Below are 22,025 nucleotides of genomic sequence, written 5' to 3' on the forward strand. Positions count from 1 at the left end.
TTCTTACCTACCCTGCCTTTAAATGAACAACTCTTTTGAGCAAGTTATTTTAAATGAATCCAAACCATACAGCATGACTAAGGTTGTTTAAATGACTCCTGAACAAATTAATCTTATTTTTTTGTGAATTTAAGACATATAGCTTTACAGAATAAACTTGAGGATTAACCAAGTGTAGATACTAATTTGTTCTTCACATGACATCTTAGTTAAACATACATATTCTGCCTGTTTAGTCAGTGGCACATTATAAAAATGAATGAATGAAAGATCTTTTTTTTTTTTTTTTTTTTTTAGTTCAAAATTGTTTACTATATGATCCAAATTATGGTAATTAATGTTTTTTCTAATATTTTATTAAATATTAAATTAATTGGAATGGCATGTAATTTTAATGCATTCTAGTCATATAGATGTATTCCAGGCAGATGTGTACAGCATTCAAATTTAAGACGTAGTTCAGCTGACACACCGGAAAAGTGGCCTATCTGCAATTTGACATGCTGCTTCATCGTAGCCAAACGCTCTGCCTATCGGCTCCCTCCACCGGCGGGCCGCGGGGCCTGATAAGACGTCACACTCCGAAAGTCTCCTTCAGAGAAAGTCCTGGAGCTCCTTCCTCCTTGTGAGGAAGATCCAGAGCGTTGTCCTTATCACTGCCTACCTCAGCAACCTGCCACCAGAGACCGGAGCCAAAATAGACATTATTAGCATTCCCGGTGCGCTGCACACCCTAATGCAGGGCAGCGGAGCGCTTTAAAGGACAGCCATCTCTGCACCTTATACAGCACCTCCAAGAATAATGTTCTACACCAATGATCGCTTATTAAAAGCGCCTCCCTGTGCGAAAAAATCTCACATTAAAATACCATCAACTAAGGCCGATTTCGATTAGAAAAAGGGTCATTTGAGGTGAAGCAAAGCATCCCCCATGCAGTCACCTTGGGTTCTCTCAGGGAGTGATATCATCTCTCTGTAGATTACAGGTGCTTCAGGTACTGAATTCCTAAATAACAGCCCTCTCACCTTACTCCAGTGCCCTGCCCTCTGGCAAAAAAAAAGGTCAGAAAAGACCATTATCAGACCTTTCTTCCCACACTATTATCAGGGAGGGTGGGAGAAAGGGGATTGTGTGAAACAGACCTGACCGTTGACCCCCACTGCCTTTTCCAACGAGCCCAGACAAAGACTATCATGCCCAGACAGTGGAAGTTGCATTCTTAATATCGTTCTCATTAAACAATCATTTCTGATCAATGTTTTTGACTGAATCTTTAAAATGATCAAATCCTTCTCGCTTTCTTTCTTTTTACTAAAACCATATTTTTGCATTCAAAGACTGACCGACTTTATGTGTGGTTGAGACACTGAGTGATAAAAATGACTGATGACCATACACAATTTAAAGGACATGATGACGTTAGTGAAACTCATTTCAACTAGCTTGGTAAAATCATGCACAAAATTTGAAGTATGCAGGTGAAAATAACAGATTGTTGGTCATTTGTGGAGAAAACAATGACTCGAAAGAGTCAGCTTGTTTCAGTTGTCAACAAATGACTCATAACACACATGAGATGCTAATTTGTGCTGGAGTCGACGGCCTCGTGGGCAGCACTCCGACACACTGCTGTGCTGCAGGCGACCCAGGTTTGAGTCTCTCTCTCCCACTTCACTTCCCTTCTTCTCTCCATCTGTACTATCGAAATAAAGGCAAAAAAAGATGCTCAATTGTTGCCACTGACTTGTGTAACAATGAAACCTGAAGAAACAGATGTGAACAAATCTTTCTGGTGAATAGATTCTAAAGATTTGATTCACACAAACACTTGATGCCATAAGTTTGAGGTCAGAAAAAGGTTTAATGTTTTTTGTAAACTGTCTCATATTTTTGTTGGAACTGATGCCCTCGTTGGCAGCGCTTTGACACAGACACGCACTCAGGATCCTTTCCTGACCCACCTCCATCTCTCCCACTTCACTTACTGTTCTCTCAACAACTGTCCTACCGAAATAAAGGCCACAAATAAATCTTATGTTTCTTATGTTTATCAAGGCTGCATTCGTATAAATAAAAACACAGTAAAAAAAAAATAATAATATTATGAAATATTATTACAATTTAATATATGTTTTCTATTTCAGTATATTTAAAATACAGTACATATTGTATTTATTCATGTGGTGGGAAGCAGAATTTCAGCAGCCATTACTTGAGTCTTCAGTGTTGCATGCTCCTTAAAAAATATTCTAATCTGCTGATTTGGTGCTCAAGAAACATTTATTGCTATTAATGATTAGTGCTTATTATTTTTGTGGAAATTAATTACTCTTTATTAAATCTGATTAATGAATCCCTGCTGTGTTCTTTATTCTTAAAAGGGAAAAAAAGTAAGGTTGGTCTGACCAAAAACAAAAAAAATAAAAGATTCAATGCTCATGAATATAAATTAGCAGCAACTGATTTTCTGAAAAGTCAGGAAATGTGCAGTAGCTATATATCAGAATTTCTGCTTGCCATTTAAGTGTTTGTTTGTTCTTTTGACTGCAAAATTGTAATTTGCACAGCCAGCTACAATTTTTTTCCCCGCCTCGTATATACCCACAGATGTTGAGAATGAATCACAATTACAGACATCCCATAAAGACCTGTTTGGTGAGAAGATAAAAAGCAACAGCTTTGTGTTTATGCCACCTTTCAATTTGCTTCTGGAAATGCTCATTTGTGAATGAGAGGACTGGGAAGTGATATAAAAATCTGACCTTTTTGTTGAGCTCAAAGTGCCGTTTCACAACCCACGCTGATGGCACGGATCCTCAGATGGCCTAACCATTTACTTTCAACTCTGCCTGCTTAGACACATTCCCAGGGTTGGAGCATCAAAGAAGAGTCTGATTTTGGGATAGCCCACCAGCACACACAGGGCATCATCTATCTATCCGAATATGCCTTGTGCCAGCGATAACCCTCCTGTGGCAATTCCCATCATCAAGTTTTCAAATATTATCTCATTGTTATTCTGCGCTAATGAGATCTTAAGCAGAGAATCAAATTAGTTCTCAGTCATAATAAAAGCGTGCAGTCATTCTTAACAGAAATGAACAGAGTCAGAGCTCCACCACCCACTTGGAGTCCGTGTGCCAAATCCTGCCAACTCTGAGAACAGTCTGAAGAGGAAAACAGGACAGCTAAGGTCTGTGTGAGCCGTACCAATTTCAAACCTCTGCCACTTGGCAGGCACACAGAGGTGTCCTAAATTAAAGACTCCGAACAACAGATGTGAGACCACGTAGCACAAAAGCCATCCTACAGAGGGACCCGAGTTAAATGCTTCACTCAAGAGCACATTTCAGCCTCCAAAGCAGCCTTGGCTGTTTTTACACCCACTAAACATCAATGTTCACGGCCAAACAAAGCCGAATCTCTCTTTTGAGGCAAGCAAAAAGCCAACTGAGAAGGGCTGGAGACACGTCTCTTGCACAGTCAATCATGAGTTCAGAAACCTTTCCCTCGCATTCAACCTCCTTGGTTTCATCTATACTTTGTAACATAGTTTTATGATCAAAACTCCAGCATTTATTCCTTTGTGTACACTAATGCCCTCAGAACTGTAACAAATTGCTGATATATCGGCCTGGGCTGAGATACTAAGGTCTGGCCCTGAGAGACATCAGCAGAAACTTTCAGACAGGAACATCATCTTTGACTTTGACTTCCTTAGCATGCCAGGGACATAAAAACCGGCGATGATGGGATCTACAGAGAGATGCCCCCTGCATCTTCAGCCAGCTTCAATTCTTATACATCATTGACAGCGGCGCGGCTGAAATATCTTGACAGGAGGTCAGCTCACACTGGAAAAACAGCAATAATAAGTCTCAGAAGAACGTATAGAGAAATTCATATAGCTTATAATGTTATAAAGTGAAAGATAAAAGGAAAAGTGACTTTGAAAAGGAAGACCCACAAGAGAAGAGGCGATAGAAAAGAAGAACCACAAGAGATATGTCTTTAATATCTCAGTTGTCTCTGAAATGAGTGAATGGAGAACGCAACGTATTGCAAGTATTGCAAGTTTTCTCCTGAGAAAAGAGTCTCATGTTTTCTCGAGAGCTTCAACGTCCTGTTCGCAATTTGTGTTCAAATATCCCAAGATACCAAAGTTTTCCAAAAATTTGAGATTTTAATATGAACTTAAACATGTCCCAAAAAATTATTGCAAGGACCGTAAGAAATTGATCTGAGCTATCAAGCTGAACCTGATTTTACCAAGTGAGACATGTTTCTGGGACAACATCTTTGTTGACCCTGGAACAACATTGTGATTAACCAATCAGATTTGAAGATCCAGTTTATAGATTTTGTGAAGTTTACGCTTACAATCACTGTTAGGTGCTTGTACATCAGTGTCATTCATCTATCATTTCCTCTGATTTTAGGGATTACTCATGGTTAAGGTTAGGTTTAGGTGTAGGGATATGGTCAAGACTACATTTTTTGAGTAAAATGTTGTTCCAGGGTCAACAAAATATGTTGACCTAGGAACACATCTAACTCAACAATATCAAGACGTGCAAGCTATCAATTTCAGAACTTTTACCCATGCACTGGATCTTAACATGTTTTTTGCAAAAAAAAAAAAAAAAAAAAATTATATATATATATATATATATATATATATATATATATATATATATATATATATATATATATATTAGAGCTGCACGATTAATCGTTAAAAGATCGCGATCTCGATTCAGACACCCTCTCGATCTCATTTCTAAAAGACAACGATTCCCCGAGTCTGTTAAACCTTTGACAAAGTCTTACCGGATCATTCAAATCCGTGCGCGCACTGCCGCTGACACAGAGAGAGCTCTTATAATCAAAATATAACAAATCCCCTTTTGAAAGTACTGCGCTTTAAATAACGTTTGTGTCGATTGCATTGTTTCACCAATAGGTGGCGACAAGTGTCTTAATTTATTTGTCAATTAATTAATTTTTCATTCAAGAGAATCGTTCAAAAACGCTGATTCATCCAGAAATGAAACAAGTGTAGTAGGTTTATGAGTGAGTCGTTGAATCAGTGATCTAAACAACTTTTTCATCATTCTAATATAAAAAAAACTGGGGTTTTAAATATATTATATATACACTACCAGTCAAAAGTTTTTGAACCATAAGATGTGTAATGTTTTTTTAAAGTCTCTTCTGCTCACCAAACTATATTTATCTGATCCAAAGTACAGCAAAAACAGTAAAGTTTTGAAATATTTACCATTTAAAATAACTGCTTTCACTTGAATGTATTTTAAAATGTAATTTATTTCTGTGGTGTGCAGCTGTATTTTCAGCATCATTACTCCAGTCTTCAGTGTCACATGATCTTCAGAAATCATTCTAATATGCTGTTTTGCCGTTCAAAAAAAACATTATTATTATTATTATTATTATTATTATTATTATTATTATGTTGAAAACAGATGAGTAGATTTTTTTCAGGTTTCTTTGATAGAAAGTTCAGAAGAACAATAATTGTGTGTAATAGAAATATTTTGTTATAAATGTCTTTGTCACACTTGATCAATTTAAAGAATCCTTGCAAAATAAAATAATTAATTTATATACTTGTGATAATGATAATGTTAATAGTAATAATAATAATAAAGAATCGTAGGAGAATCGTGATCTCTATATGAGATCAAAAAATCGTGATTCTCAATTTATCCAGAATCGTGCAGCCCTAATATATATATATATATATATATATATATATATATATATATATATATATATATATATATATATATATATATGTTTTCATAAAAATCCTAGAATTCAAACTAAATTGCCAATTAGCAAAATAGTTATGTTTTCTTATGCAAATGGATAGTTGATAATTGTGTGAAATAACTGCCTCATGTTCATCTCTCCTAAAGATCTTTACATCTGAAAAAAGGTTGATACTTTAAAGAAGAATCCTGAAAACTCTGTTAAAGGGATAGTTCACCCAAAATGTATTATTATTAATAATTTCCCCATGATTTACTCACCCTCAAGCCATCCTAGGTTTATATGACCTTCTTTTTTCAGATAAATACAGTTGTAATTATATTTAAAAAAAATGTCCTGGCTCTTCCAAGCTTTATAATTGCAGTGAAAAAGGGTTGAGATTTTGACATAGACTGTACAAAAACATGAACGCAGTGTCTGTGATGTCACCCGTAGACTACTGAAGAGCGTTTTTGAAGCTCAAAGTGTGCAAAGCGAGCCGTCGCCATCTTGGCAGCGCGTTACCAAATTTTAACATGGGGAGCCTATGGGACTGACTCCCTTCTGCAGACAGCCTCGGGCGGCCAGTCGATGAATTGCAGTTTTAGTCACTTCTGTATGGGCTTCACGAGAGAGAGCGCGAGGTTGCCTCTCGGATTTTGAAGCCCAAAAAAGTGCATCTATCCTTAGTAAAAGTACTCCACACGGCTCTGAGGGGTTAATAAAGGCCTTCTGAAGCAAAGTGATGCGCTTGTTTAAGAAAAATATCCATATTTAAAACTTTATAGACCTTAATCTCTACATTCTGCTAACTGTCATACACATTTTCATGAGAGAGTGGCTTTTCAGCGTTTGACGTATGAAGTTTTAAATATGAATATTTGTCTTATTTTATTAACTTTATTAACCGACCGGAGCTGTCTGGAGTACTTTTATAATAGATGGATGCACTTTTTGGGGCTTCAAAATCTCGCCCCCCCCCATTCACTGCCATTATTAAACCTGGAAGACCCAGGACATATTTTTGATATAACTCCGATTACACTTTTAAAAAGTCATATACACCTGGGACGGCTTGAGGATGAGTAAATCAAGGGATAATTTTTACTTATGGGTGAACTATCCCTTTAAGGCTCCTAAGCTGTAAAAGAGAAAAGTCTGATCAATAAAAACATCTGGGGAGGTTAAACTTTGGCTTTACCTCCTGAGATCTCATTGCCCTCATCCACAGGTCCTGGTTCTTTCTGTCTTTGAGGTTGAGTGGTGTCTCTATCACTGCTCTGGTCTTCTGCTGAAGAGACATGAGGAATTAAACAAGTCCAAAATACTCAGCTATACATGTATAACATAATGTTTATATCTAAAACTAAATATACAGTTAAAATATTATAATATTTTTTATATCAGTATATAAATAACTTAAACATGTAAGCCCAGGATATTTGTATACACAGTGTTAATATGTAAAACCGATGCTGTTATTTTCAAGGCACTAATATTTTTCATTGTTTTCTTGAAGCTCTCAGGAGACTACAAATCAAACACATTATTTTCACTTGCAATCCGTTTCAGCGGGATTGCTTCAAAGAAACAAGGTATTTCATACCAGTATATTTTCCCTGAAGTGCTCGGCTGCGCAGGTTTCCACTCACAGCTATAACCTTGACTGAATACTCCTTCCTGGGATTAAAATCCTTTATTATTGCTTTATTCTCTCCCTTTGCAATTTGCAACTCGGTTGTTTCCCCACCTGTCATCAGACACAAATCAGAGAAATCACAGAGATGATGGTTAGTATGCACTGTCTCGAATGTCTGTTTCTACTCAGAAACCTATCAAAGCCTGTTCTTTATTGTCTGACTGCCAAGCATTTCTTTAGATGCAATGACAGAAGGGAATAATGCTCTTAGTGATAATGCTATTGCTGAATAAAAACATGGAAAATAATGAATAAATGAATCACTTCATGAATTCCTATAACTGTATATACAGTCAAAAGATTTTAAACAGTAAGATTTTTTTTTTTTTTTTTTTTTTTTTAAGAATACTCTTCTGTTCACCAAGCCTGTTTTTTTATGATACAAAATACAGCAAAAGCACTAATATTGTGAAAACAATATTTCAAATAACTGGTTTCTGTTTGAATAGATTTTATACAATGTAATTTATTCCTGTGTTTAAAGCTACATTTTTTTATTAATTTCAGTCCTTCAGAAATCATTCTAATATGCTGATTTGCTGATCAAGAAACAATTATTATTATTATCAATTTCTAACAGTTGAGTACATTTTTTCAGGGCTCTTTGATGAATAGAAAGAGCCGAAGATCAGCATGTATCTGAAATAAAAATGAAATAAACAATAGAGCACAATATGAATCGATATTTTAATTTCGTCCATCCTATTTATATCGTCATATTGCCCAGCCCTATTTATAATGTTACACAAGATTTCGATTTCAGATAAATGCTGTTCTTCTGAACTTTCTATTCATTAAATAAACCTAAAAAAAGGCTGTTTTCAACATAATAATAATAATGTTTTAGAGCAACAAATCAGAATGTTAGAATAATTTCTGAATAATCATATGACTGGAGTAATGATGTTAAAAATTCAGCTTTGAAATCACAGAAATACATTTTAAAATAGACTACATTAGAAAACAGTTATTTTAAATAGTAAAAATATTAAAAAAGTTCAACCCTACACACACACAAACACACACAGACACACACACACACACACTCACAGAGAGACATACAAACAGACAGACAGACAGACAGACAGATAGACAGATAGATAGATATATAGATAGAAAGCAAGATCTAAAAGTACTTCCAAACTGATCCAAGTTCTCTAATGCAAAAGCAAACACATAATATCTAAAAATAGCCTATAAACAATCTGTCCGAAGTAGCTTTGCTCTGAGCCAGAGGAGGAATAGCACTGGCCTGACAAGTTGTGATGCCAAGTTATCACCCAAATACAATCTGTGGATGGATGCTTTATGGCCATTGCACAGCAGACAACTTCATGAAGTTTGTTTGCGGTACTGACAGTGACAAATTGTCTGTCCTAAAAAGGTCTTGGCTGCGAACTCATCTCTCTTGCTTCATGACATCCCTGTCTGGTAACAACGTCTAAGATTATGACTTAAAATAAATGTTTGCTTTTGGTAATCTTGTGAACTGAGAAGGAATGCCAAACTTTCACTAACTTAAAGGGATACTCCACTCAAAAATGAAAATTCTTTCATCATTTGCTTGCCTTCATGCTGACTCAGATGTACATGATTTACTTTGGTCAAATGAACAAAACCAGAGAATTTTAGGAAAATAATCAATCTCTGTGAGCCCATATGCTGCGATTGAGTGAAAACCTCAAAGTTGATGCTTCAAAAACCACATAAAACGAACACGACTGTAAGATCTATCCTTTAAAAATAAAATAAAATAGACCCAAGAACTAAAAAGTGCAGCCAAAATGTAATGCATCTGAATCAGTTATGCCTGAAAAGCGGCATACTCATATCACAGTCCTTCAGTGTGATGAAGAAGTCTGCCCCTGCAATTCAGATCCCTGACCAATGATCCTGATTAAAATCCTTGTGGCTTGCCGAGAGATCAATTGAAGGGGAGTGGAAGTTGCATATTCAGCAGTAGTGGGAGCAAGATTGGGGTTAGTCTCAGAGCAGAGGGAGTCAGAACTGGAGAACCACAGTTTGCTGATGACTTTGCACATCACGCTTCATAGAAAAGTAAAAGAAGATTGCTGCAGACAGCAAACTGTCACCGGTTCTCACGACAACATCAAAGCGCTCCAATTCTCATTTGTTTAAACGAGACCAAAGGACAGAATTGCTTTGTCGCATTCGAATATCTTCCTTCCCTCTTTGATTTTTAAAAAGAGTGGAGCAAAGGGCATTTGAGGGAAAAATAGTCTATAGTTACATCTAAAAATAGATGCGAAATCAATATGCGCTTAATCCCAAAGCAACATTTGATAACTTACTCTATTTTCTGTTTGACCACATCTATTACTGAACATACGTATGCTTAAAATGGAAAAACTCGTGTTTATTTTTATTTTTTTGTGCTCAAGGGGGAAACATGTAACTTTTAAAGCAAGGAAAGTACCGCCAGAATATACCTTTTCAAGAGTGATTAAACACATTCTCACATCTCTCTCTCTCTCTCGTTTTCTTGTGGCTAAGGGCACTTTGTGTGAGTCTGAATGTGGTTTTGTGTGAAATCATCTCGCTAGGGTGCACATCAGTCTTTCCTGCACAAGAACAGCACAAGCTGAGATGTCCGATTGATGAAGAATTACCCTTACGAATGGCTCTTTTGATGAGTCAATCAAACATTTTCACAAAACGGCCTCATTAGTTAGCTCTTTGAAACAAACTCACTCAGTAAGCAAATCACTTAAGGCCATAACTTTACTTTTATTGTGCTGTTATCTTTTTGAAAATGAACCGTGAACTGCTATATATGATATATGAACGCATTTTTAGTTTATAAAATGATTACATTTTCAGACTGGTTGGTAATGGCATTATGTAAATAAAAAAGTTGTGTTGCTTCAATTAATACACAAATAAATGAAGCAATTATTGGTTATTGTTTAACATTGTCGACTTTGTTTGGGAGCATTCATTTACACAACATTTTCTCCAAACAAGCAAAAATATTCTTATAAGGCCACAAAGTGATATTTATATGAAGCAAATACAATTGTTTACTAGAATTACAGCATCAAGTTGTAACAAATTAACAGCTAAATCACCCACCCAAGTTCATATAACTTATATTCAGTCGTTGTCCATGAGGGATTTTGTTTTAGAGAAGACGATATGTTAATTAATATTGATCAAACCTTTAAAAGACTGCAGCAGGTTTATGGGCGCAGACATTAATGACACAATATAATCTTTCCGATCAATAACACAACAATTGCTAATATAGTAAAACAATGGATCAAATACAGACTATGATCATTATAAATATTTACACATGCATGCACAACTCTATCTCATTTACATATTTATAATTTAGAGAAACTCCATCCTCCATTCCTTCATTCTAGTTCATCTATACAGTATATTGCCTTTCATTAAGCCTCACTTATTTTGAGATCCTTCTTTAATTAATCAAACATTTTGTTAAATTTGATTTGTTTCTCTTTACCTGCTATCCTAAAATTAATAGGTTTGAAGATACAGTAAGACAATACTGAAACCTAATTAGCTTGAAACTCTGACACTTATGTAGTCATATATTAGTTATGTATTCCTGTTTTGGATGGAAGCTAACAATGTTGCATCATATAAATATTCTTTCTGACCTGTCACTTTAGTAATAAAAGGTGATTTTATGCTGCCAGCCTCTTCGAACATCAGACATTACCATATACAAAATAAAGTATTTAAATTCGACTAATGCATTTATGCTGCAAATCAATGCATAAACTTTGTCAGCATCATTGTGCTGGAATTTTCCAACTAAAACAGTCATTTGTTGTCAGATGTTTCATTTTAGGGGCTTTGCCATTTTCGGTTTGCAGCCCTTTCTTAGGACGCCAATATTGTTTGTGAAATTGGACATTTACGAAGCTGACATCAGACACCGTAAATACAAGCAGCTGGATCAGACATCTGACCTCCATCTGACCTCCTTGATTCTGACCAGGTACTGCAGCCAGACATTCCTCACCTCAATCACAAAAGAGTCGCATTGACCCGCTCTGATGCTAACTATCCCCTGTCCTCATCCAACCCTGTTCCATCACTTTAATACCTCAATTCTGGCCGATAGAGAGAATTATCATGCCCATCAATGCCACTTTGCACATAGGAACACAGCAAATGAGCTGCTGTAATTGAAACAAGTGCTTTTCCCATCTGTTGCGAACGTCTGAACCGGCTGATGGATATCTATTCTATGGACCCAGACCTAAAATACACAGAGTTGGGGAATGTGTTCTAAGAAACAATAAGTTTAGACATGGTTTATTGTTGCCCGAGAAGTGTTTAACAAAGGGGTGATTTTACAGAACCGATGGCTAGTGCACCTGGTTTACATAAAACCAGACAGTGACCTTGGCTGTTTTGTCTTATCAGGAGCCGTATCAAAGCCCCAGACAAGGACTATTGTCAAATATGTAAAGAAACAAAGAGTCCTTCAGATCTGGCAAGGTTAACAAATACATCTGTCGAAAAACTCACAGAGGGAAGTGAAGAAAGTCTGAATGCATTTAAAGACAAAACTAAAGCTGAAAAGGACTAAAACAGAGACTGTTTTAGATAATAACAGATTTAACAGAAAGCAACCTATATGGATACAATATAGTAGCACTAGATTTATTAAAGCTGCGGTAGGAAACTTTTGACGCTCTAGCGGTTAATAAACAGAACTGCTTGCGTCTTGCGGAAGAACATCGTAGCCGGAACTACTTCTCTCTGTTTATGTCTATGAAGAATCACAAAGGTACTGGGTTACTCCGCCGCGGTATCCCCGAAGCAATCTAAAATAGTCTGAATATAAACACTTATTATAGGTGCACCCTAGTGATTCAGGACAAGCTAAAAACACGGTTTGGAAAATGGATTCATGGTGTACTCACTTATTATATACATTTTTCTACATTTTGAACACAAACAAAGTTACGGACCGCAGCTCTGATTGATTATTTTTTACCGGGAGCGGATGAATTTCTGCAAATGGCAATAGGACCACTGGGAGGAGCCAGAGGAGCTTGATTTTTTTCACAGATTATCTGTCTCATATTCTACTGTCAGGACATAATAACAGGTTTAACAAATATGTAAAAAATATATTTTTACAAAAGTTACCTTCTGCAGCTTTAATACTGATTGACCACAAGAGATCCAAGCTAAATAAAAACGCTGGTTTACTGTCATTGCTTCTTACCTGGTTCACTATTATATGTAAATTTGTAGCCTTCATATTCTCCTTTTGGTTCCTTCCATGAGACAAGTAGCCTGCCTTCACTCAGGACTTTAAATCGAAGTCTTCTCGGACCTGGAACTGCAAGGATAGAATGGGATTATAAACTGAAAATGTGCAATTTCTAACAAAATAAAGCTTTAAAATATTTTTCAGATGAGCATTTAAATTGCACTTGGATACAAATCGAAAGAAAGGTATGTTTTAAGTCATATTCTCACTCTGTGTCCGATTTAATGTTATACTGATTTGCAAGGTATTTCATTTAAGGAAATATAAGGTGATTTAATATTATTATTTAATTGTCCATCCGACATAATGCACACAAAATCATGAACTGAGAGTTATGGTCTCATTAAAAATGAAAAGACGGTAATTGAGAAGAGAATGTGACTTTTAAAGGTCAGAAGAGTAGCTTTCTGTTATTTTCTAAAGCATCCTAAATACCAATGAGGCTGAAGAGGAAGACAAGTCTTAAAAAGTAAAAAAAAAAGCATATTACTTCAGTTTAGGAGTGTCTACAGCCATAAACAACTGATTAGAGGTCGTCTTTCATCATCCAATCCTTAACATTTTTCTACTAAAGTAAATAAACCCTTCTAACCCATAATCAGTTGTTGAGTGTTAGACCTATGAGAAATCACCACAACCAAACATCACATGTAAGGTAATGAAACATTGATTAATCAATGTTTCTCTGTGCTAATGTTGTTCACATGCCACAGTTCTGCTCAGAGAAAGAAAGGTATATGAAGAAACCATGTTGGCACAAACAGAAAAGGAAAATAAGTAAAAAATAAAACCCAGAGATCAATACTATTGGAAACAGGGCATTTAGGAGACAGAGATAAAACATCAAACTGATCTAGGTGCACCAACCTGAGGAACCGAACACTGCTGGGTTTCCTGTGGGGTGAACATCTCCTTTCTCATAGACACTCACACCACACTCTGTCCAGTATGTGTCTATGGGGAGCTATGACTTATTTCCATCAATAAATGTATATAGAAACACATTTCTGTCCTTCAAAAGTGGAAACTACCCAACTGGTAACAAGGTAGCAAGTGAAAGGGCTGAAAGATTAGCCTAAATTCAGCTGTTTCTTCACTAGGGGCTGGATGGTTTGGGACCAAATGTTTGATAGTGGTTATTGATAAACATATATTTTCTGTGTGAATAAATTATATTATTTACTTATCTTTACACTATGCCATAGACATGATCCCACTTTTTATTTTTTTCACAGCAGCTAAAATGACCAAACACTAATATTAATGATTAAATGTATAAATGTGCATTACCATTCAAAAAGCTGGGGTTTGTACATTTTTTAAAGAAATCAATAGGCCTACTTTTTTCCAGCAAGGAAGTATTAAAATAAATAAATGCTGTTCTTATAAACTTTTAAACTTTACATCAAATGATTTTTGGGGGGAAAATGCATCAAAATGTAATTTACACATTCTTTTTAAATAGCACAACTGTTTGTGCTATTAAAATCATTGCTAATAATACAAAATATTTCCTGAGGATAAACTCAACATATTAGAATGATTTCTGAAGAATCATGTGACAGTTGAAACTGGAGTAATATAATTTGGAAATAATTTTTTTGTGATCACATAAGTAAATAAAAATTAATTAAATAAATATTCAGTTTAAATATTACTCTCTGGGTAAAGAGAATAAAGTATAGAGTCAAAGTTAATTTGTCTATAATTAAACAACATACCTAACTTAATTATTATTATATCTATTATTCTATATTATTATATCCCAGGGAACACGTTAGGAGAAAATTGTTAGCTTGAATGCAATGTAAGTCGCTTTGGATAAAAGTGTCTGCTAAATGCATAAATGTAATTTAATTGTAATATCTTATAGTTCACAAAAAAAAAAATGAGACTGTATATGTGCCTCTATAATTTTGAAAAAGTTACGGAACACCAAACTGTACTCTATTCATAGAAAGTGTCAGTGAAAGTTCTTAGTCATGTGAGTGGGATGAAATGAGCACTGATATAAATCCAGCCATCCAGAGAATTTGGAACATTTTCTCACAACAGATCATCTGCGTGTAAAGTAACCACCCTGGTAGTACGAATTTAGAGGGGAAAAGCAGGTTGTTGTGCCAGCTCGGTACCGCACAACATGACGGAAATGAAAAATGTCTGCGCCCAACTCAGAAAGTAATTCCAACAATGTTGAAATGCTAAAACTCTGCTCACGAGCCACGAATAACGAAGAAGAACATAATATATTCATCGGCGTGAAAAAAACAACAGATTTCTGGAAGCAGTACCGTGACAGTTTCATAGAATATTTCTTGGAAAAACTGTCTTAGCACACCCAGGTACAGTATCCACGTCTCCTGGCTCTTGGTGATTAAAGGTTTTGTGCCAAATAGACTCCTGTGGAGATTGAGGGGGAGGTAAGGAACAACGGCCATGGTGGTTTAAGGGTGACAAGTGCTGACTTGTAACTTGAAACGAGAGAAATACAAGCAGGAGGTCCCGTATCTGTCTGTATGTTAGAATCGCGCACCCACAAATCCGCAGGCCTTTGATGTGGTTATCTTTCATCCTTTTGGAGACACTCACAGAGTTCTTACTCCAAAATCCACTGCGTCCTTTTATCATCGTGCTTCCAATTACTCACCTGTCAGAGGGCTCCGCACTTGTTTTGAACATCTATTTTCTACAAACTCAAAAATCACTGTTGAAGGAATTAAAATATTAATGCCTACTTAGCGGGAGCAGTCAGAAACATTCTGCACTTTACAATCGTCTAAGTCTGTTGGATGTGATGTCAATATACACAGATCTGAGAAGCAGGAAAATCCGTGAGACTTGGCTACATTTCTCATCTCTCCAATGTTAAAAACACAGACAAATTGCTTAGTTAAAGGTTTTGCAATGAGATGTACTGCCTGCGTAAATCCAAACAGCAATTACGTTAAAACGGCGAATGTGAGTTATTTTGTGCGTGTGACTGCTTGAGGGATTTAACAAGCTTTCAGACAGACTGTTTAAGGTTGACCTTCAGTTCTTTTGTTTCACTTTTCCACAACTTCATCATGCACACAATACAGCCCATTCCAAAACGCTTTCATAATGTCTCATCATACCGCTTTGTATCACTCCCTGCTTCTACCCATTCATTCTCAGCAGGGCATTGTCAGCATTTGCAATCATTTTTGCTCCAACACATCAAGTACCCACAAACAGAGTGCAATGTGGGTTTTGCATATTTTTTATAGGAATATGGCAGGCTTGAAAGCTTCAGTAAGTTAAGCTCAATTGATAGCATTTACGGCATAGTGTTAATTACAACAAATAGTAATTTCAACTCAATCCTTTGTCTTTAAAAAATGCAAATAGGGAATTTGGGACAAATGTTTGGAGGATATAAAAGTAGAACTTTAAGGCTTATAATGTTTTGCATGCTTTTCACATTTTCAAATTGAAATGTCCTAAATGTGCACTAAAAGCCACATTCAGTTTTCTCCAGAACAGATTAACGTAAAAGTGGTAATTTTATGTATCACAGACTTTCAGAAATTGAATATCTTGGGAGTGGCACTAACAGGTTAATTAATGCTCTATCACTTCTGAAAATAACAAACCACCTACATGAAACCCTACACTTAACCCAACTGATATCCAACAAAAGATAAAACAAATTTGCTGAAGCAACCATGTAATTTTAGCTTGCTTCTACAAGTCTTTAAGTCTTTATTCAGACTTTTTTTAAGCACTGTACATTTTGCAATTCCAACACTATACCGGGCGAGCTACAGAGCAAGCTTACTATATCCGAAAAGCCATACATATGAAGCTAGTTATGTGATTCAAACACCAAAATGTATTCTTTACAAATATGCTAATAATAGACATGCTAATAAGGAAATAGTTTATAGTAAGAATTGATCCCCATACTAAAGTGTTACCATGTATTTTAAGGTTTATGTATTGGCCCCATTCACTTCTATTGTAAGTGCCTTGTTACAACCCAGATTTTTGCTTTTTTAAAAGCAGCAACAAGGCAAACATTTTTTCATGGTAATCAACATTAAGCCGCAAGTGCTGTCGATTCATCTTAACTTGTATTAAACCCAGAATATTCCTTTAACTAAAAGACTTTGGTTTGTTTATTCCCATTCCGCTGCACCAACGAGCAGTTTAAAATGACACCAAAAGCTTTCAGTGATTTGAGGGATGAAAAGAACCTGTCTAGGCGGCATAAATTTAAAGACTACTCATGCCCATCACACAAGTGCTGGTCTGGGAAGAAGTAAAATTCAAAGAGTAATCCAAATTTTATCTTCCGAACAGAACCTCCCACTCCGGATGATGATCCAGGCTCCACCTTTCACTCCCGGGCCTGAGAGCAATGTGAAACTCCTTCCAAGCAAAGCAACCAATTAAGCCTTTAAGCTGCCTTGAGGGATATTATCATTGTGGTCCCCTGTGATGTTAGACTAAATGCTCTTCCACATCTCTATCCCATCTAAAATCCTCAAGACTCACTTAAGCTCTTTTACTTTCTTACTGAGAGAAGTTATACTAATATGAGTCCCCTTAGGAGATTTGAAGGTGCATGAAGGGTCAAATTCAAATGTAACCCGGCAATTGTGACTAAATTATGCATTAAATGATTAGGAGAACATTTCATACTTTATGCAGCCACACAAAAGCCAATAAACCAGAGCAAATACCAATTCAGAACCATGAAGACAGCAATTACCTTGAGCCGAAACAGGGGCGAGAAACTGAATCAGTGCCAGCGAGATAAGCAGACACCACAGCTTAATCCTCGATCCCGACACCCGCATCCTTATAGCCGTGTGAGTGATGCTTGCCCTGCACCTACGGAGGCAGAGAAGCAGAGAGTGAGCGGAGGAATTCAGTGAAGCTGTGTCGCCTCAGGGGGATTTCAGAAACACAGAGAGGGAGGAGGGAAAGTCTCTGCGGGTCAAGAACAGTAAAGACTTTGTTGAGTTTTGATGGACAGCCAGAAGAAGTGCTTCCTGAGGACCATTGTTGTTCCTGAGAACAAGCAGGCCACTACGGCTCCTGTCCTTGTTTGGATGGCACATGGTTGCCCATCAGCATTTCACTATTAATTTATCTCAAAGCATGCTTTTTATTATGTAAATTTGGATAAAAAGCATGCTATCAAGGCTCCGAGCATTTCATTTCAGTCAAATATTCGGATTACAAGAGAAGCCTTTTTAACAAGCCCACAATGCATGGTTAATTTCACTTGCTTGTCTTTGTCCCTCTCTCTCTTTCTCTCTCTCTCTCTCTGTGTGTGTGTGTGTGTGTGTGTGTGTTCACCTGCTACTGAATGATGAATCCTGAAATAAACATCAAGCGCTCACCTTGGCTTCATTTCTATTCTCAACAGCAGAGTAAAGATGAAGAGCGCTAAATTTAAAAATAGATGTAGGATACATCAAGTCAATTCTTTGAGCAATGGAGGTGTCTGGGACATCCCAATGATTCTCTCTCTTTCTCTCTCTCTCTCTCTCTCTCTCTCTCTCTCTCAGTTAGAGAGAATATTAAACTAGCAAAAATAATAATAACAGAAAACCTACTTCATTATACAAACTATATTATAAAACTGTTTTAAGAACATTTGAAAGTTTCTGTTTACGTCAGTTGGGGAAATATTTTACAGGTAAAAAATATAGGTTATATAAATTTGTGCTATTGCTATATATGTAATTAACCAGACTTTTAAGTTGATTGTGTAAGAGATGACTTTAACTAAAAATGTTTTCAAAAAGTATACATTCAATTATCTGAAATATATTCAAGGATTTGCATAACAACATAAAGAAAAGTGGCAAAACAGTGAAAAATATATTGCATATATTTTCTATTCTGCATCTTAAGTAATTCTCACTGTAGGCTATTGTTTTAACAAACGCACATCAGATAATGAGTAGAGATTGTGCCAGATGAAATCCGACAGCAGTCTTACCTTTCACACCATTCGCTTTAGTGAAATCCGCTTGATCGAAATGTGATCCGAATTCCCGCGTCTCGTGATGGTCAGACTTCACTCGTATCTTCTCGCAGCGTCAGTCAGATCTCAGATGGCTCACGGCGCTCTCGGTGTGCGTGCTTCGTCTGTCTTTATTCGCCCATTCCCTCAGCTCTTCAGCTCTGCACCTCATTTCATCCTTCAGTCTCGAGTCCGCGGGAAAAAAACGTTCATGCGACCAATTGCAGCCACTGGACAGACGACGAATGATCTCACGACAATCAAGAGCCCTTCTCAAATACTTGATCCTGCCTACATGTACTACTGTTCAGCGCGGGGAAGAAAAGCCGTTTTCATTACATTTCAAGGGAATGCAACTGTAATGAACAATCATAACGCCTACACCAGGGTGATGGATGATTAAATTGACTGTTATGGCACTGCCTAATTATATTTTGCTAACTGAAATTAATTGAATCAGTCAGTGTGCGCAATTATTCAGTAACTTTTGAAATTTGAAAATAATTGTTGTCAGTATTATCTGTCACCGTTAAACGTGAATTCGTCTAATTTCAGAAAATAGACTAGCATAGTTATATATGTAGCCTGTTTTAAGTGTAAAATAATACATATACTCTTAAAACTTTTTGTTAGGGTTTTCACATCTTAATTTGAAGAGTCAGAACCCTCCAATACTCCATTGGGTTCAGCCAACTTGTAAAAAGCCTCAATATCTCAAAACAATACACTTCCATTCTCTTTGGAAGTACTTATGTTTTAGATTGATCATCATATTGTATTTCTTTGTGTTTTGTTCTCTCCTAGCACACTGAGAAGAACTTTTTATCTTTTCAGTAACACCTGCACTTTCAAGTTGAGCAGGGAACAAAGCTATCTGAATGTACACAAGACGTGTTGAAAAGAAAGATGTGAAAGATATGCGAGATTGTGCGTGAGATGTTCCTTACTGTGTGCAGGTTGCTGATTGGACAGAATCCAGAGTGCAATGTAATTTTGGAAGTTCTCTGCATGACCCAACACTTGTAGAAATCTACCAAATTCACACTTATCCACAAGGAGCACTAAACAGGTGTTCCCTTGGCCAATGTTTGCCAGAGTTATAAAAACCTGTGTGTAACCACATTCTTGTTATCCATATTCTGCTTGGTTATGGGGTTGAAAGAATATTTGACTGTTGTTATTAATTATTTGATTGCCATGGGCCATCACACTGGCGTTACTTCCCACGAGACCGCAGATTTGCAGTCTGAATGAACCGCTTCATTTGCATGACTCATCTGATGAGTAAATAATATTACAGAAATCATCATGGCTTAATAACACCCCACCATATGATCATTCACCATGCTTTTGAAGGTTATAAGAGTATGCAAATGTTTATGTTCACATTTTTGATTTCAGTGCTAACAAATATGACTGCCAAATATCGATTTACAGCCAATTACAATATGTAAATATGGTTGAAAAGTGCATGAAGTGTTTTAAACTTCTCTGAATCTCTCCTGAGGACAAGTCTTGTGCTCTTGCTTACTGCCGAGCATTGAAGTGCAGGAAAGGGTACAGCACTTTATCACAAACTCATCCTTCAATTTCGAAAAAGAATCTTATAGACTTTCAAAAACTTCTTCACAGAATAAATGGCTCATTGAAAGCTGCTCAGCTTGCAGCGTATACAGCATTTATCAACTTCAATGTACAGTCAGCGCGGGACTGGAATGGTGACACCTGGATGCCGAGATGCAGTGGCAGTAAACTCTTTAACTCTGAATGGCTTATTCCCAAATGACAAGGCCGAGCGTAATGAGGCATTGTGGGCTAATCAGCGGGTTCATTCAGCATGCTCTAAAGGAACCTTATATTACTCAGCGACTTCTAATTAACCATGGGATACGGCAAAAGATGATGGTGTGGAGGAGTCTCCAAGACCCCGGGGATACAGGAAAGAGCAGTTCACAACGCAGACAAGCAGATGCATGCTTGCACATAAAGGCACAAATGTTTTCACAAAAACACACACATGGTGTTCGGATGGATTGCATTGTAGAGATACCTTGAGAATGGACAAAATGGACACACCTATCAATGATGATCAAAGGTCTTTAGGAATAAAAAACGCAAACATTATTAGAGGCTTCGCATGGGGGTCACGGCCGTGCATTGACTATTCCAGTGCACATCGATCTCCATAAAGTGAGTATGCCTGTCTCAGTGTTGATTGAATATGGCATCCCATAGCAAAGTGGGTAGGACATGGAATGGCTCGAGTTTGCATATTCATATAAATCTGGCAGATTTCCCAACTCTTTTGAATAGGATGGAGGGGCTGATGAGCCATGCAATTGTTAGACTTATTTTTAAGATTTGGCCAGTCCTCTCATCTTAGTGCGATTTGCCCATGAGGGGGTTTCACGAAAGATTCATCATTAACACAAAAGGTTAATATTTTCCACAGGCCGTCTTTGAAGGTAATCAGTGCACATAACTGCTTTGTTGAACAGTGACATCTTGCATAAATGTGCTGTGCAAGGTTCTATGCTCATAAAAGTGCAAGGGGTATGTGGCCTAAAAATGTGTCTGTAGAATGGAAATGTATGCATGTAAAAAAAAATGTAGAAATGTTTACATATAAATATATATACACATGCTTTCTTGTAGCTTAAACAGTAAAGCAACGTCAAGGTCATGGATTAAATTCCCCGGGAAAGCTAGAACTGATAAAAAGTCAGTGTGTTAACTGCATAAAGGTATACATGGATTTTTTTTTAAATATATATATAGGAAACATGTTGGGCAGAGCTTTGGAGTGGGACTGAGGGATTATCAAGGAAGGAGCAGCTGGCATCTGATAATGTTCATCCATCAGTTGTCACTGAACTGTGTGGCCTATTGAACTAAAAAAGCATCTAGACTCCCTTGCCCTCCCACTTCTGGGAATGAGCAGCAGAGCATAGCTTTAGGACATAAGCCTCTGCATGGTCACTTACATAGACAACTGCGGCTGTTCTGAAGCACCCGATTCACTTCAGCTAAATTTCTGCAGCTTAATGATGCACTTGTTGCACTTTCGATCTGTCACATACACATAGTGACCCATTAAATTAAGTTGCAATAATCACGGTTTATTTGATCTGTTCTAATCACATCTTGTAAATCTTTCAGCTCTTATCTTGTCAGATTCGATTAAAGTGGGTGAAGAAATTGTGATCCTTGACCATGAAAAAACGAGCTCAGTATTACTTATTAAACCCAGGTAACAGCCTCAGTTGGG

At 36.8% G+C, this 22,025-nt stretch overlaps 1 protein-coding gene across 5 annotated transcripts in view; it reads right to left on the reverse strand.

Moving 5' to 3' along the window:
• Positions 1-19,326, reverse strand: part of LOC113116319 (collagen alpha-1(XIV) chain-like) — a 109,499-nt gene extending 90,173 nt beyond the window's left edge. Inside the window, exons 1-5 of one of the 5 annotated variants that reach the window (XM_026284408.1) lie at positions 18,734-19,322; positions 17,492-17,613; positions 12,709-12,825; positions 7,383-7,526; positions 6,978-7,064 (exon numbers count right to left, since the gene is read on the reverse strand). In XM_026284408.1, the coding sequence (XP_026140193.1) occupies positions 6,978-7,064; positions 7,383-7,526; positions 12,709-12,825; positions 17,492-17,579 (436 nt within the window). In that variant the 5' untranslated portion in view covers positions 17,580-17,613; positions 18,734-19,322. Of the gene's footprint in view, positions 1-6,977; positions 7,068-7,382; positions 7,527-12,708; positions 12,826-17,491; positions 17,614-18,733 lie in introns of all 5 variants that reach the window. The other 4 variants (XM_026284407.1, XM_026284409.1, XM_026284410.1 and 1 more) reach the window with 4 other exon arrangements.
• Between the last annotated feature and the right edge of the window lie 2,699 nt (positions 19,327-22,025).

Source organism: Carassius auratus, chromosome 16, assembly GCF_003368295.1.
Source record: "Carassius auratus strain Wakin chromosome 16, ASM336829v1, whole genome shotgun sequence".
Taxonomy (NCBI): Eukaryota; Metazoa; Chordata; class Actinopteri; order Cypriniformes; family Cyprinidae; genus Carassius; species Carassius auratus.